This window comes from Etheostoma spectabile, unplaced genomic scaffold, assembly GCF_008692095.1.
Source record: "Etheostoma spectabile isolate EspeVRDwgs_2016 unplaced genomic scaffold, UIUC_Espe_1.0 scaffold00010115, whole genome shotgun sequence".
Lineage (NCBI taxonomy): Eukaryota > Metazoa > Chordata > Actinopteri > Perciformes > Percidae > Etheostoma > Etheostoma spectabile.
Genome location: NW_022603798.1, coordinates 13,579 through 28,586, shown reverse-complemented (window position 1 = coordinate 28,586; position 15,008 = coordinate 13,579). Strand labels below are relative to the sequence as shown.

The window sequence follows — 15,008 nt, the reverse complement described above, 5'->3', positions numbered from 1 at the left end:
CCCCCCCCCCCCCCCCCCCATCCAAGGCAATAGATTTTACACTTCAGCTGGCGTGATAAGCTGCACGCTGAGAGAAAGATGAAGGTGATATGAGGGACATCCGTCCGTCTGCACCTGAACAATCTTGGAATGTAGATCCTGGATGTAGACCAGGCTGTACCGGGGCGGTGACCATGGTGACCATGCTGAAATGGTGAAAATGCCTCGTAATCATGTTATTTAGTAGTCCAATTCTGTGTTTTGGAACAGTTTTCAAACCTGATGCAAAAAGACAAGAAAAGACACCACTTATGCCATATCACGATATTACGATATCCAAAATCTAAGACAATATCTAGTCTCATATCACGATATAATATCAATATATTGCCCAGCTCTACTTCAAACAGTTATGAAAAGTTAAGCCCTGTATTTCGTATGATTTAAAACACAGGACTTTCAAGACAAGGTGTGTGTGTGTTCCTTGGGAGTGTTTTAATGCAAACCACCATCTTTTTCCTAAACTTAACTAGTCGTTTTGGAGCCTAAACTTAATTTTCATCGCTGTATATCACTTACTTTTTCTCGCCTAAACCTTAACTGTAGTCTTTGCCAAAAGCACCGGCAGCTCTGTACCCGGCTCATAGTCACCTATTCTTAATGCAAACCACCATCTTTTTCCTAAACTTAACTAGTCGTTTTGGAGCCTAAACTTAATTTTCATCGCTGTATATCACTTACTTTTTCTCGCCTAAACCTTAACTGTAGTCTTTGCCAAAAGCACCGGCAGCTCTGTACCCGGCTCCCCTACAGTCACCTATTCTTAATGCAAACCACCATCTTTTTCCTAAACTTAACTAGTCGTTTCGGAGCCTAAACTTAACTTTCGCTGCCGTATATATCACTCACGTTTTCTCGCCTGAACCTTAACAGTAGTCTCTGCCAAAGGGACCGGCAGCTCTGTACCCGGCTCCCCTACAGTCACCTATTCTTAATGCAAACCACCATCTTTTTCCTAAACTTAACTAGTCGTTTTGGAGCCTAAACTTAATTTTCATCGCTGTATATCACTTACTTTTTCTCGCCTAAACCTTAACAGTAGTCTCTGCCGAAAGCACCGGCAGCTCTGTACCCGGCTCCCCTACAGTCACCTATTCTTAATGCAAACCACCATCTTTTTCCTAAACTTAACTAGTCGTTTTGGAACCCAAACTTAACTTTCATTGCTGTATATCACTTACTTTTTCTCGCCTAAACCTTAACAGTAGTCTCTGCCGAAAGCACCGGCAGCTCTGCACCCGGCTCCCCTACAGTCACCTATTCTCGGTTAACTGAACCATCAACTACCACCGACCTGATGGAGCACCACTAACTACGGCTTATATGACCAAGCTGGGACGGAGGTCTGAAGCCCGTGCGACAAGCCGGTCAGTTTTCACCAATTGAAATTAAATTGGTGCATAAAAATTTATCAGAATGCAGAAAATGAAGGCGTTGACGCTTAAAATGTCCCAACATTTGTATGAAAACTTAGGACTTAAGGGGATATTTTCTAAGGAAACCATAACAATTTTTTTACTGAAGATTAAGGAGCTTCATGGAACCGGCCATAGCGAGTTGGAGCTGGTTTAACATCTCCATTGCAGACAAGGCAACCTGAACCCTACAGAATGTCCTAATCCCGTCCTGATAGTCCCCCTGCCCGCCTTCTCTTTTGGCCACAGGTGATTTAAGATGCTTGTCAAGCAAAGAAAAACACATTTGAAACAAAATTTAATTTCATTTTCAGTCTCCTGCATGCCTGAATGAGCTATCGTCCATCAGCAAAGTCAAGATGAAGGATGCACTCTGGCGTCCCTGGGCAATAAGTAGCAGGCCTCAAGCAAGGACTGCGGCTTGGTTCCCAAAAAGCTCTTCTGTCATCCTTGAACACCGTGCTCTTACATCATAGCCCACTGGACTGGAATCTGGTCTAAACCACAAGGAGAACGGGGTCGTGTATTCACTCAAACTCCGGCTACTACTTGTTCACACACTTCCCATCTGTCCACACTTATCTCAAACTCCTCTTAGCCGCTCACTCACCCCTTCTCTTGTTGTGTCGGTGATCTGTCTCTCTCTCTCCCTTCCCTTCCTTGTCCCACACCAGTCCGTCCTGGAACTCTGTGTCGAGTTGTCCAAAGATGTCCCGAGCAAGTGAATGTTCGGATTTGCATTTATTTACCATGTTGTCCTCAGGTCAAATTGACCCGTTGTCCAATATCAGTGTTCTTTTTAACGACCCAAAATAACATGATTGATTCCACACAACGCTCTTTGCCAAGTACAAATCTCTACTTTCATTATTTTTGGGGCGTCTTATTCAATTTTATAGCATTTGAAATACAAATGGAAGTGTTTTTGAAATAGTATTGAGTAAAAGTTAACATATTCCAGTCTGTGATTATCATCAACATCCATTCCTTTCATTTTAGTCTAAATAATTCCTAATTTCTGCTTTTCTAACTCAAACATTAGATATAATTTCCTATAAATTAGGTTTACTGACCATACATTCCCCTAAAAAACCTGTAAAACTGAAGTTAATAAGTTAGTGTTACGTAGTGTTGAAAACATCAAAAAAATTGACAAACATTGCACTGTGAAGCGTTAACCCTCGTGTTGTCTTCCTATCAAAATTGAAAATCAAAACCTTAGTTGGCACTTTTAATCAATGTTTTAAACTTATTCTTATGTTTTTGTCACATTTTTTGTAACACGCTATGTAACACTAACTTATTAACTTGAGTTTTACAGTTATTTTTGGAATTTATGGCCAATAAACCTCAATTCTAGGAAATTGTACCTATATTTTTTGAGTTTGAAAAGCAGAAATTATTTCAATAGCACTTCAATTTGCTAGAAAATTGAATAGGACGCCCCAAAATTAATGAAAATAGAGTTGTGTACTTCCACGTTGGGTGGAATCAATCATGTTATTTTGGGGAATTAAAAAGAATATGGATATAGGAAAACATGAGGACAACATGAGGACAACATGAGGGCGACATGAAGACAACATGGGGACAACATGAAGACAACATGGGGACAACATGAGGGCAACATGAGGGCAACATGAAGACAACATGAGGGCAACATGAGGACAACATGAGAGCAACATGAAGACAACATGAGGGCAACATGAAGACAACATGAGGGCAACATGAGGGCAACATGAAGACAACATGAGGGCAACATGAAGACAACATGAGGGCAACATGAAGACAACATGAGGGCAACATGAAGACAACATGAGGGCAACATGAAGACAACATGAGGGCAACATGAGGACAACATGAGAGCAACATGAGGACAACATGAGGGCAACATGAAGACAACATGAGGGCAACATGAAGACAACATGAGAGCAACATGAGGGCAACATGAAGACAACATGAGGGCAACATTAGGACAACATGAGGGCAACATGAGGGCAACATGAAGACAACATGAGAGCAACATGAGGACAACATGAGGGCAACATGAAGACAACATGAGAGCAACATGAGGACAACATGAGGGCAACATGAGGGCAACATGAAGACAACATGAGAGCAACATGAGGGCAACATGAGGGCAACATGAAGACAACATGAGGGCAACATTAGGACAACATGAGGGCGACATGAGGACAACATGAGGGCAACATTAGGACAACATGAGGGCGACATGAGGACAACATGAGGGCAACATGAGGGCAACATGAAGACAACATGAGAGCAACATGAGGACAACATGAGGGCAACATGAAGACAACATGAGAGCAACATGAGGACAACATGAGGGCAACATGAGGGCAACATGAAGACAACATGAGGGCAACATGAAGACAACATGAGGGCAACATGAAGACAACATGAGGGCAACATGAAGACAACATGAGGACAACATGAGGACAACATGAGGGCAACATGAGGGCAACATGAGGGCAACATGAGGACAACATGAGGACAACATGAGGACAACATGAGGGCAACATGAGGGCAACATGAAGACAACATGAGGACAACATGAGGGCAACATGAAGACAACATGAGGACAACATGAGGGCAACATGAGGGCAACATGAAGACAACATGAGGGCAACATGAAGACAACATGAGGGCAACATGAAGACAACATGAGGACAACATGAGGACAACATGAAGACAACATGAGGACAACATGAGGGCAACATGAGGACAACATGAGGGCAACATGAAGACAACATGAGGGCAACATGAGGACGACATGAGGACAACATGAGGACAACATGAAGACAACATGAAGACAACATGGGGACAACATGAAGACAACATGAGGGCAACATGAAGACAACATGAGGGCAACATGAAGACAACATGAGGACGACATGAGGACAACATGAGGGCAACATGAAGACAACATGAGGGCAACATGAGGACAACATGAGGACGACATGAGGACAACATGAGGGCAACATGAGGGCAACATGAGGACAACATGAGGGCAAAATGAAGACAACATGAGGGCAACATGAGGACAACATGAGGGCGACATGAGGGCAACATGAAGACAACATGAAAGCAACATAAGGACAACATGAGGGCAACATGAAGACAACATGAGGGCAACATGAGGGCAAAGTGAGTTCAACATGAGGGCAACATGAGGGCAACATGAGGGCAACGTGAGGGCAAAGTGAGGACAACATGAGGACAACATGAGGGCAACATGAGGGCAACATGAGGGCAACATGAGGGCAAAACGAGGACAACATGAGGGCAACATGAGGACAACATGAGGGCAACATGAGGACAACATGAGGGCAACATGAGGACAACATGAGGACAACATGAGGACAACATGAGGGCAACATGAGGACAACATGAGGGCAAAATGAAGACAACATGAGGGCAACATGAGGACAACATGAGGGCGACATGAGGGCAACATGAAGACAACATGAAAGCAACATAAGGACAACATGAGGGCAACATGAAGACAACATGAGGGCAACATGAGGGCAAAGTGAGTTCAACATGAGGGCAACATGAGGGCAACATGAGGGCAACGTGAGGGCAAAGTGAGGACAACATGAGGACAACATGAGGGCAACATGAGGGCAACATGAGGGCAACATGAGGGCAAAACGAGGACAACATGAGGGCAACATGAGGACAACATGAGGGCAACATGAGGACAACATGAGGACAACATGGGGACAACATGAGGGTTAAAGTGTTGAAAAATGGGACAAAAACACAAGAAAAAGTTATCCACAAAAAGCATTGATTTTCAATTTTGACGAGAAGACGAGACACGGATTAATAGGATGTCCTGAAAAAAAGACAAGACAACGCCAAGGCAGGAGGAAAATGAACGGAGATCCTCGGAGATAGCGAGGAAGTGAACGAAGAGCTTGCTGAAAAGAAGAGCAAAGTAAGACAAACTACCCCGGGGCTGACGTTGATTAAACGCAGAGCGCCGAGTCGAGCCGGCTTATTTGAACCACATGTGAGGAGGATGTGGACCAGGATTACAGGCGAAGGCCTCAACCCGGGAAGCCGGTCTGCTCGGGAACCTCCGCAACCTCAGCGGCTGGATTGGCGGCCAGTGCACTTGTCTTGTGGGACCGCCTCGTGATTGGACATTTGAATTTAATGGTGTGTTTGATTTGTCGACCTTGTGGCTCAACGCTTGTGTAAATAAACTTAAAGACTATGATTTAGCCTTTACTCGAGGAATCCAACAGGACCCTTTGAATTGAATCCATCCTGGACAAAGGAGGCAGATATGATCCGGGTTTTCTATTCATTCATGCCCCGCTTGGTTTTAAAAGACCCCATACATCAGTCACACTGGGCATGTGGAAGGACTGCAGGGCAGGAGGGGAGCTCCCCAGAGGGCAGTAGTTACTGCACTCATTTTAAGGCCTCATAAATACTTAAAACCCAGAACTATCCACCAGGTGCCCCAAAACCCTGCAAAGTCAAGTCCTAGTTCCCTTGTGAACCCCCTCAGTGTCCCTGAGTTGTCAAAGAGAAACAACTCGGGGAGACTGTTAAAGTCTTTGCGCTCCACCTAATACCCTTCTCCATCAAGACCTCGGGCTGGTTTGATGGATTTGGGGGGGAATCACAGGCGGCACTTAGCATGACATTCTCATTACACGGCTGTAACCGTTTGGTATGCGAACACCACCAAAACCTGCAGGAGCTGCAAACGTAGGGGCTGGGGCTCTTACACACACACACACTTACATCTTAATGAATTTGCACATGTGGTCTCCATATTTTTAATCCGGTCTGGGTCCCATCATGTGTTCCTTTCCCATTGAGTTCTACAAGACCCCCCTTTCTCAATCCCTTTGCTCTCCTGGCGTTGATGCAAAATGATCTGACAAATAAAAATAAATGAAGTCAAGGGCAAAAGTGGGAAAACAATCCGTGTAGAAATGGACTGAAGACAAAAGTAGATTGAACATAATGGAGCATATTCCATCCAAAAGTCAGTTTATGGACATTTATTGGCTATTTACAAGAGTTGGTTCGACATGTACTGTGCTTGTTTAAAATCTGGAGCGATTACAGGGAACAAGGTTTTAGTAGTAAAACTTCTCACTTTTCATCAAGATAATTACATATTATGTGGATCTTTTCAACACATAAGTGGAGTAAACAAGCTTATTGTTCCTAAAGGAGCACATTCCCGTGCCAGGCTTGGTTGACTTGTTGTTGTCTTAGCTTCAAAAATTCACTTTTTCATTACCATCCCTTTCTTAATTGCATTGGAATCTCATCGTCTAACGACAGACCAACAATGCCTCCTCTATCCCGCAGGGTGCATGCCTCCCCCCCCAGCCCAGACCACCAAGTGACAAGACATTCTTCTCAAGACTCTTATCTCGGCTCCCACCGGGGCCGGTGTGGTCTCGTTTTGAATTCACCGACCCGACCTCAAAGACTTGCATGAGTAGAAGTATCAAATTCGCAATTATGGCATGTTATTATCCCGGGGAGTTAGCGGCTGAATATTTGAAAGTTCCTGGGAACCAGCTTTTTAAAATCTGTTGGAATTGTTGTGGCCAAGTTGTCAACATTTAAGTTTCCAAACTTGATTTCCAAAAGATTTGGAGGCATCAAACCCAGGTGGCATGTAGTTTTTAGCATCATTCTCCCTAGAGAAGAAACAGTTCCTCCAGGAAGAGTCCGCCAACTGCGGCTGGAGTTGAACCACAGCAGTGCTAAAGGGGGGGGGGGGGGTCAGTGGTCAGGGTTTCCCCAAAGGCATTTGGTAGTTGAGGTGGTACGTCCCGAGCTGTGACTCGATGACACACACAGACACACACAACGCAGTGCATTGCTACCTAGCCACGGCTAACATGTACAGTCGGTACACTGGCTGTTAAAGCGACAGTGCGTAGTTTCTGTCGTCCCCATGAGGAATTTTAAGTAATGACAAGAAAACTGTCGGCCCGTCCACGTGACACAAGCCTTCCGTGACCGCGCACCACCCCCACCAATCCGATATTCCGATATATCGGCCGATATAATTTTTAAAAACAATCCAGAAACGCGTAACATAACACAAACACAGTTCCCTAACATTAGTTATTTGTAGTTATTTATGAGTTCTCACTTAAATAATAATATGATAGTTTGTGTTATTGTCACAACAGAACATCAAAATATCTTCCAAGTTCTGATAGATAAAATGTATAAAAATACAAACTTAAGCTATGAAACTTAAAGTCCTTTTGAACAAATACACAATAGTAAATAAAATAATCTGAATTGTAGAGCGCCCTCTGGTGGACAGACTATACAACGCCAACACTCATAACATGGTTGCCCATCCGTTTTTTATTTTATTTTTTTAATATTCATTTATCAGAATCATTTCTTTGGATTCGGATGAATGAATATTCAATTTTTTTGATTGGCCATTATAAATGCCGATACAGATAGCTCGGGAAAAACCTAATATTGGCCGATACTATCAGCCCGCCAATATATCGGAAATCAGAATCATTTCTTTGGATTTGGATGAATGAATATAAAAAAAAAAAATGTATTGGTCATTCTAAATGCCGATACAGATACCTCCGACCATCAAGTATAGGTGTGGCGTAATCGTCGGTAATGATAGCTATCTCATATGGACTGTGCAGTTTAACCCTCATATTATCCTTTTCAGTTTTCAGTTATTTTTGTATCTTTTTGGCACAAAAAATGGGCCGTCGAAATATGCGCTGAAAATGTCAACATTAAAAAGATCAACAAACTTTGGCAAAAAACATCAAAAAAAGCACCCAGAACATGGAAAACGTGACAGAAATGTCGGGAAAAGCGATAATAACGTTGAAAAAAAGGGACCAAACGTTGTTTTTTTTAACCCTTGTCCATGCATCATCTTCCCGGAAAATCAACAATTTTTCTCGCATTTTTGTCTCTTTTTTCAACATTTCCTTTTTTTTTTAATTTAGGTATAAGGGTATATGTCCATGTTCAGTTGGGTTCAGTTTTGAAACATTAAAAACAAAATATTTTAACCCTCGTGTTGTCTTCCCGTCAACAATGGTCACTTTTTTTCAACATTTTTGTCGTTTTTTTCCCGACATTTGTGTCACTTTTTCAATGTTGTGGGTGCTTTTTTTTTTATGTTTTTTCCAAAGTTTTTTGATATTTTTAATGGTGTTGATTTTCAGCGCTTATTTCGGTGGCCCATTTTTTTGTGACAAAAAAAAAGAAAGAAAATGAACTTAAAACAGGTCAATTTGACCCAAGGACAACATGAGGGTTAAATGTTAAAAAAAATTGAACAAAACACCCAAAGAGACCCAATCTTTTGTTGCACTGTACTGTCCGTGTTATTTTGGAAAAATAGGTAGTTAAAAAGAAACCCATATTTCTGATATGGAAATTTAGAAAACGGGTCAAATTTGACCCAAAGACAACCCAAGGGTTAAGGAAGCGTCACCAAGCTGAAGCAGAAGCCCCTCTGAGCTGTTAGCCTAGCCTGCTGGGCTCCATGCAGGGCGGTGTGCATGTGTTTGCCGTTGCAGTGTGTGCTTCTATGTGGATCTTTGGAGGGTTTACTGCGTTGTTTTTGGTCGAGTAGGATTTGAGTTGTAAATCCCATGTTTGCTATGTTTGGAACGCTGCGCGCACCGCACGCTGGTGGAACCCCGGACGCCTTTTGCATTCTCAACGGGCAACGGAGGTTTACCAGGCCTGACCACCTTCTGGGTTGTCATCCAACTAGATCCTCCTCTCTGGGAACCCTGAATTAGAAACTGGTCTTCACTCCCTTCCCCTGGTGACAGCTTAACTGCACACCACTAACCTCAGGGGAAAGCAACCAGGGCCAAAGGAGTGTAGAAGAAGAAGGGCTATCTGGCTACATCCGTTCCTTGGGTCCTGGGTGTCTCGCTTTCTCAGTCCCACTGATGACAACGTTGACTTTTAACGTCAGACCACTAACCCCACAGCTCATCGTTGTAATTGATTTCATTTGAAGTTGCGGCAAGTAGTCTAATCAGTACAATAGCAAAATATTCTTTAAAGAAAAATGAGACAGTAAGACTTTGGGTGCACAGTTGCATCATTTTAAAAAAATCTAAAATGGATCCTAAACATGAGCATAAAGAAGCCAAGAAAAGATGGAAAAATCTCCAAAAGGCATCAAATGACAGATTAGACTTTCGTATAATATGTCACAAAAAGTTAGATTTTATTTCCATCATTTACACTTTAAAAATAACAGAAAACAAAAAAATGGCGTCTGCAAAAGTTTGGGCACCCTGCAGGGTTAATACCTTGTACCCCCCCCCCCCCCCCCCCCCTTTGAAACGCTTCATGTAGCCAAGAGTCTTTAATTCTTGTTTGAGGTGTCTTCGCCCATTCTTCCTTCCAAAAGTCTTCCAGGTCTTTGAGATTTCTGCTCTTTTAAGGTCTATACGTAGATTTTCCATTGTGTTGAGGTCAGGAGATTGTGAAGGCCATGGCAAAACCTTCAGTTTACGCCTCTTGATGTAATCCACCGTGGATTTTGAGGTGTGTTTAGGATCATGATCCATTTGTAGAAGCCGTCCTCTCTTTAACTTCAGCTCTTTCACAGATGGCATCAAGTTAGCGTCCAAAATTTGCTGAGATTTTTATTGAATCCGTTTTTCCTCATTTTTACTCGTGAAATGTTCCCTGTGCCACTGACTGCAATACAACTGTTATTTTGAAAGTGTAAATGATGGAAATAAAATCCAACTTTTTGGTGACATGTTATACGAATGTCTAATCTGTCATTTGATGCCTTTTGGAGATTTTCTTGGCTTCTTTATGCACATTAATACAAATTTTTACCTGGGGTGCCCAAACTTTCGAGCCCCACTGTAAGTAAGTGTTAGTAGTTTAAATGTAGTTTGAATTTGTAATTGTAAAGTGTGTGTGTGCGTGTGCGTGTGTGTGTGTGCGTGTGTGTGTGTGCGTGCGTGTGTCTACAGAACAAATTGTATATTTATAAAATAATTTTTGAGTCACTGTAATTCATGTTATAGTGCATCAGATAAATAATTTTATAAAATGTGAAGAAAGATGTCCATTTTGTTAGTCCTAAGGTAATGCACCATATTATTACATGTTCTTTATATATGTTACATTATGATATGTTATATTACAGACAACAAAATTCTAATACACTAATATATATATATATATATTGAACAAAATTATAAACGCAACACTTTTGTTTTTCGCCCCCATTTTTCATGAGCTGAACTTAGACATCAAAGACTTTCTCTATGTACACAAATAAACTTATTTCTCTCAACTATTGTTCACAAATCTGTCTAAATCTGTGTTAGTGAGCACTTCTCCATTGCCGAGATAATCCATCCACCTCACAGGTGTGGCATATCCAGATGCTGATTAGACAGCAGGATTATTGCACAGGTGTATCTTAGTCTGGCTACAATAAAATGTGTAGTTTTGCTCTATTGGGGGGGCAAAAACCAGTCAGTATCTGGTGTCATGTTAGGGCAAATTCTACATAACTGTACTTATTGTGGCAACACAACTTTTATGATTCTTAAATGTACTTCAGAGGTACATTTACCAATATTTAACAAGGTAATATGATTTGCTTTTGTCAGGCTTATCAAAGTAGCTTCTGGAATACAAATGCTCCGACCCATTGAGTAATTGTTGATTGGTGATGTAGTACTAATTTTTGCTAAGTGGTAATAAAATGTACATCACCCCAACTTTCTTGGCCAAAAGAGTTTACTTTGCAGTGAAATGAGTTGTATATTTATCAGAATTCTGAAATCTGTACATCACATATCAATGGTGTTGTATCAGCTTGCTGCCAAGATGGCTGCCAGGGCGTCAGTAGCTCCAGGTCACGTGCAAGCTCATGCTGCATGTCACCCCCCCCCCCCCCTCTCTTTCCTCTATGATGTCTTCAGCTGTCCTATAAAAATCTAGGCCTCAAATGCTCCAAAAAATAATCTTAAAAAAGAAAGAAAAACTCATTTGGCAAAACATTTCAGTCAATTTGTATTTGTTATGTCTTCTGAAATGGGGTTTTCCTTTTTGCCGTTGTGCTGTGTTCCCTGTCTGGTCTTGAGTAAACCCCCCCCCCCCCCTTTTCCTAACCACCATTACCCATCATCCTCCTGTCACTGCCAATGATTTGGCCTAACAGCCTATAAGCCCTCGTGTGTTTGCGTTGGACTGGGTCAGTTTTATAAACTTATACTGGCAGCGATTCCACTTTAGATCATTTTATTGAGATGCCATACAGTAGCATGGGAACATTAGGGCCTAGAATCCCATATGGACCAGTTTCTGAGGTAATTGGACAACTCTTGACATATAGAGGAAGGATTTTCAGGCATAATCAGCTGTAATGTCATGGCCGACGTACCACAAATGAGTAGATCCAGCCTTTTTCAGGCGTTTCAAACATGATGACCAGGGTTTGTCTTATTTTTCTTTGAAATGGTTGATGTCTCTGACGTGCTGATTTCTGTTTTTATTTTTGTAGGTACCAGATCCACACGGGCCTTCAGCACTCAATCATCCGAGCCACCCAGCCCAACTGCCTGCCCCTGGAAAACGTCACCCTGCCCCAGAAGCTGAAGCAGGGGGCTACTCCACCCACATGGTGGGCAAGTGGCACCTGGGCTTCTACAAGCGGGGCTGCCTGCCCACGCAGCGCGGCTTCGACACTTTCTTCGGCTCCCTGCTCGGTAGCGGCGACTACTACAGTCACTATAAATGCGAAGGGCCCGGGATGTGTGGCTACGATCTGTACGAAGGGGAGGAGGCAGCGTGGGAACAGGACCGCGGCTTGTACTCGACCGTGATGTTGACTCGAAAGGCTATCGGCATCTTAGCCAATCACAACCCTCGCAGACAGCCCTTGTTTCTTTACTTAGCCTATCAGGCGGTTCACTCCCCGCTGCAGGTCCCGGCCCGCTACCTCGAGCGCTACAAGGGCATTCCGAACTTGCATCGTCGGAAGTATGCCGCCATGGTGTCCTGCCTGGACGAAGCGGTCCACAACCTCACGTTGGCGCTAAAGCGCTACGGTTATTACGACAACACAGTCATAGTGTACTCCTCAGATAACGGGGGCCAGCCCTTAGCGGGTGGAAGCAACTGGCCCTTGAGGGGGAGTAAAGCCACCTACTGGGAAGGGGGGATTCGGGCGGTGGGCTTTGTCCACAGTCCCCTGTTGGTGAACAAAGGGACAAAATGCCGATCTTTGGTCCACATCACCGACTGGTTCCCGACGCTGGTGACGCTGGGGGAGGGGACTTTAGACGAGGATCTGAGTCTGGACGGGTACGACGTCTGGGAGGCTATCAGCGAAGGCCGTCCGTCCCCTCGCAAGGACATCCTCCACAACATCGACCCGATCTACATCAAAGCCAAGAACGGTTCGTGGAAGGCCGGGTACGGCTTGTGGAACACGGCGATCCGGGCCGCGCTCCGGGTGGGCCACTGGAAGCTTCTGACGGGTGTCCCGGGCTACAGCGACTGGGTGCCCCCGCAGACCTTCTCCAACCAGCGGCTGACCAACCGCTGGCACAACGAGCGCGTCTACTGGGACCGGGGGAACTCCATCTGGCTGTTCAACATCACGGCCGACCCGTACGAGAGAGTGGACCTGTCCCAGCGCTACCCGCACATAGTCAAGAAGATGCTAATACGGCTAGCGCAGTACAACAAGACCGCGGTGCCCGTACGCTACCCGGCCAAGGACCTGCGCTCGAACCCCCAGTACAACGGGGGCGTGTGGGGACCCTGGTACAAAGACGAGAGGGAGGAGCAAGAGGAGGACGAGAAATACAATAACTTGTTCACCAACCATCTGCTAAAAAGAAGGTGGAAAAAGAAATCCAAGAACAGAAAGCTGAAAAGGAAGGTAGAAGAGTAGCCGACCCTATTTGTGAAAGACTAAGTGACTTTTCTCAGGGATTGACAGTTCCTGTTTCAGGATTGTCCTCTTCCAGCTAGTTTCAACTTGACTCCACTATGTACTGTAGGAAAAACCATGCGGATGGACCTTTTGAAATGCCTCAAAGGAAGAAGAAAAACATCCTCTCGTTCAAACACTGTTGTTGTCACGCCTACCAAACTAGACCTCATGTTAAAGTTAGGGGCAATTAACCCTTGTGTTGTCCTCGGGTCAAATTGACCCGTTTCAAAGTGTTTTAAATCTGAAATATGGATTTCTTTCAACCAAATTGCCCCAAAATAACATGATGATTCCTTACGTTGTTCAGGTAACATGAGTGATTTCTTTCATTGAATGTTGAGTTCTTTTTTTGAAATGGTTTCCAGACAGTATCTGAACTGAACTTTGACATCTACCCATCTGAGATCCACACAACATCCTCTGATCTTAACTATTAGTCACACTAATTCATAAATTCTGCCTTTTTAACTAAAATTGTATGTATAATTTAATAAAAAAGGAGGTCTGTAGACCATGAATTCCAAGAATAAATGTAAAACCTGTTATCAAACCAGCTCAGGTTATTTCTTTTAAACGCCAAAAACTGGAAAAAGTGACCAAAACAAATCGGAAAAAGCAACAAAAACATTGGAAAAGCACCAAAAAACTTCAAGTTCATGGTTGACGAGAAGACAACACAAGGGTTAATTAAAGAATGTTGCTTTTTCTAGATTGTGTTGCATGTTTGTCACCTTTTGGAGATATCTCAGTAGCAAATGACAGTTGCCATGAGTTCTGGTGACAGAAATAAAGATGTAGTTGTGTCATAAAGACCTAGTTCTATTATGTTGTTGATTGCAGCGATACAGTATCTTGGAAACTGATGTGTGAGTGGATGTACGTTGGATTTATAAGCTCCGTCTGTCTGAACATTAGAATAATAGATATTGTTTCCCTTTTTTTAGATGATGTCTGGTCTGGCACCAGGCCACCTCGAATGTAAAACAAGCTACCAAAATAAAAGCCCCCCCCCCCCAGACACAAAGCCCTTTGTTTCCAGCTCTGTCTGGTTTGCATTTATTACAGCCGCATTTCCTTTATTCTGATGACAATGAGCGCTCTAGTAACTGGAAAGTTTTAACATCTTTAGAAGCTGACACGTGGCCACTAAGTACATTTTTATTCATGGAAAAAATACCGTGAAGTGGGATTTAACCGGCGATATAGATCTAATTGCTTTCTTACAGTCCTCATCTGAGGCTGCCTCATCAATCATGGTGTACTGTACAAGAAGAAAAGAAAAGGAACTACAATCTTACAATCTGTAAAACTGCCTTTCTTAATAAGTTCTGTTGCTCAGCAGCCATCGAAAGTCCCCCCAAAACTGACTGGAGCTGTGTTGCAAGTAGATGCTTTGGCGTACTTTACAGGCCAATTAGCTATATAAATGACGCTAAATGACTTCTAAATGTACTCTACCCAATAAGGATTTACAGTTGCCTAAAAATGGAACATGTTCTGCTTTCATTAGCTTGTCTATCTGTCTTTTTAATAAGCTAACCAAGCAG

The 15,008-nt window shown here is 43.2% G+C and overlaps 1 protein-coding gene across 1 annotated transcript; it reads left to right on the top strand.

Annotated features, from left to right (window-relative positions):
- Window positions 1-11,810: 11,810 nt before the first annotated feature.
- Window positions 11,811-14,469, top strand: LOC116679283 (arylsulfatase J-like). The gene is given in 3 exon segments (XM_032508962.1): window positions 11,811-11,827; window positions 12,022-12,119; window positions 12,122-14,469. Coding segments are annotated over 3 exon segments (1,413 nt in total). The 3' UTR covers window positions 13,420-14,469.
- Window positions 14,470-15,008: the final 539 nt, after the last annotated feature.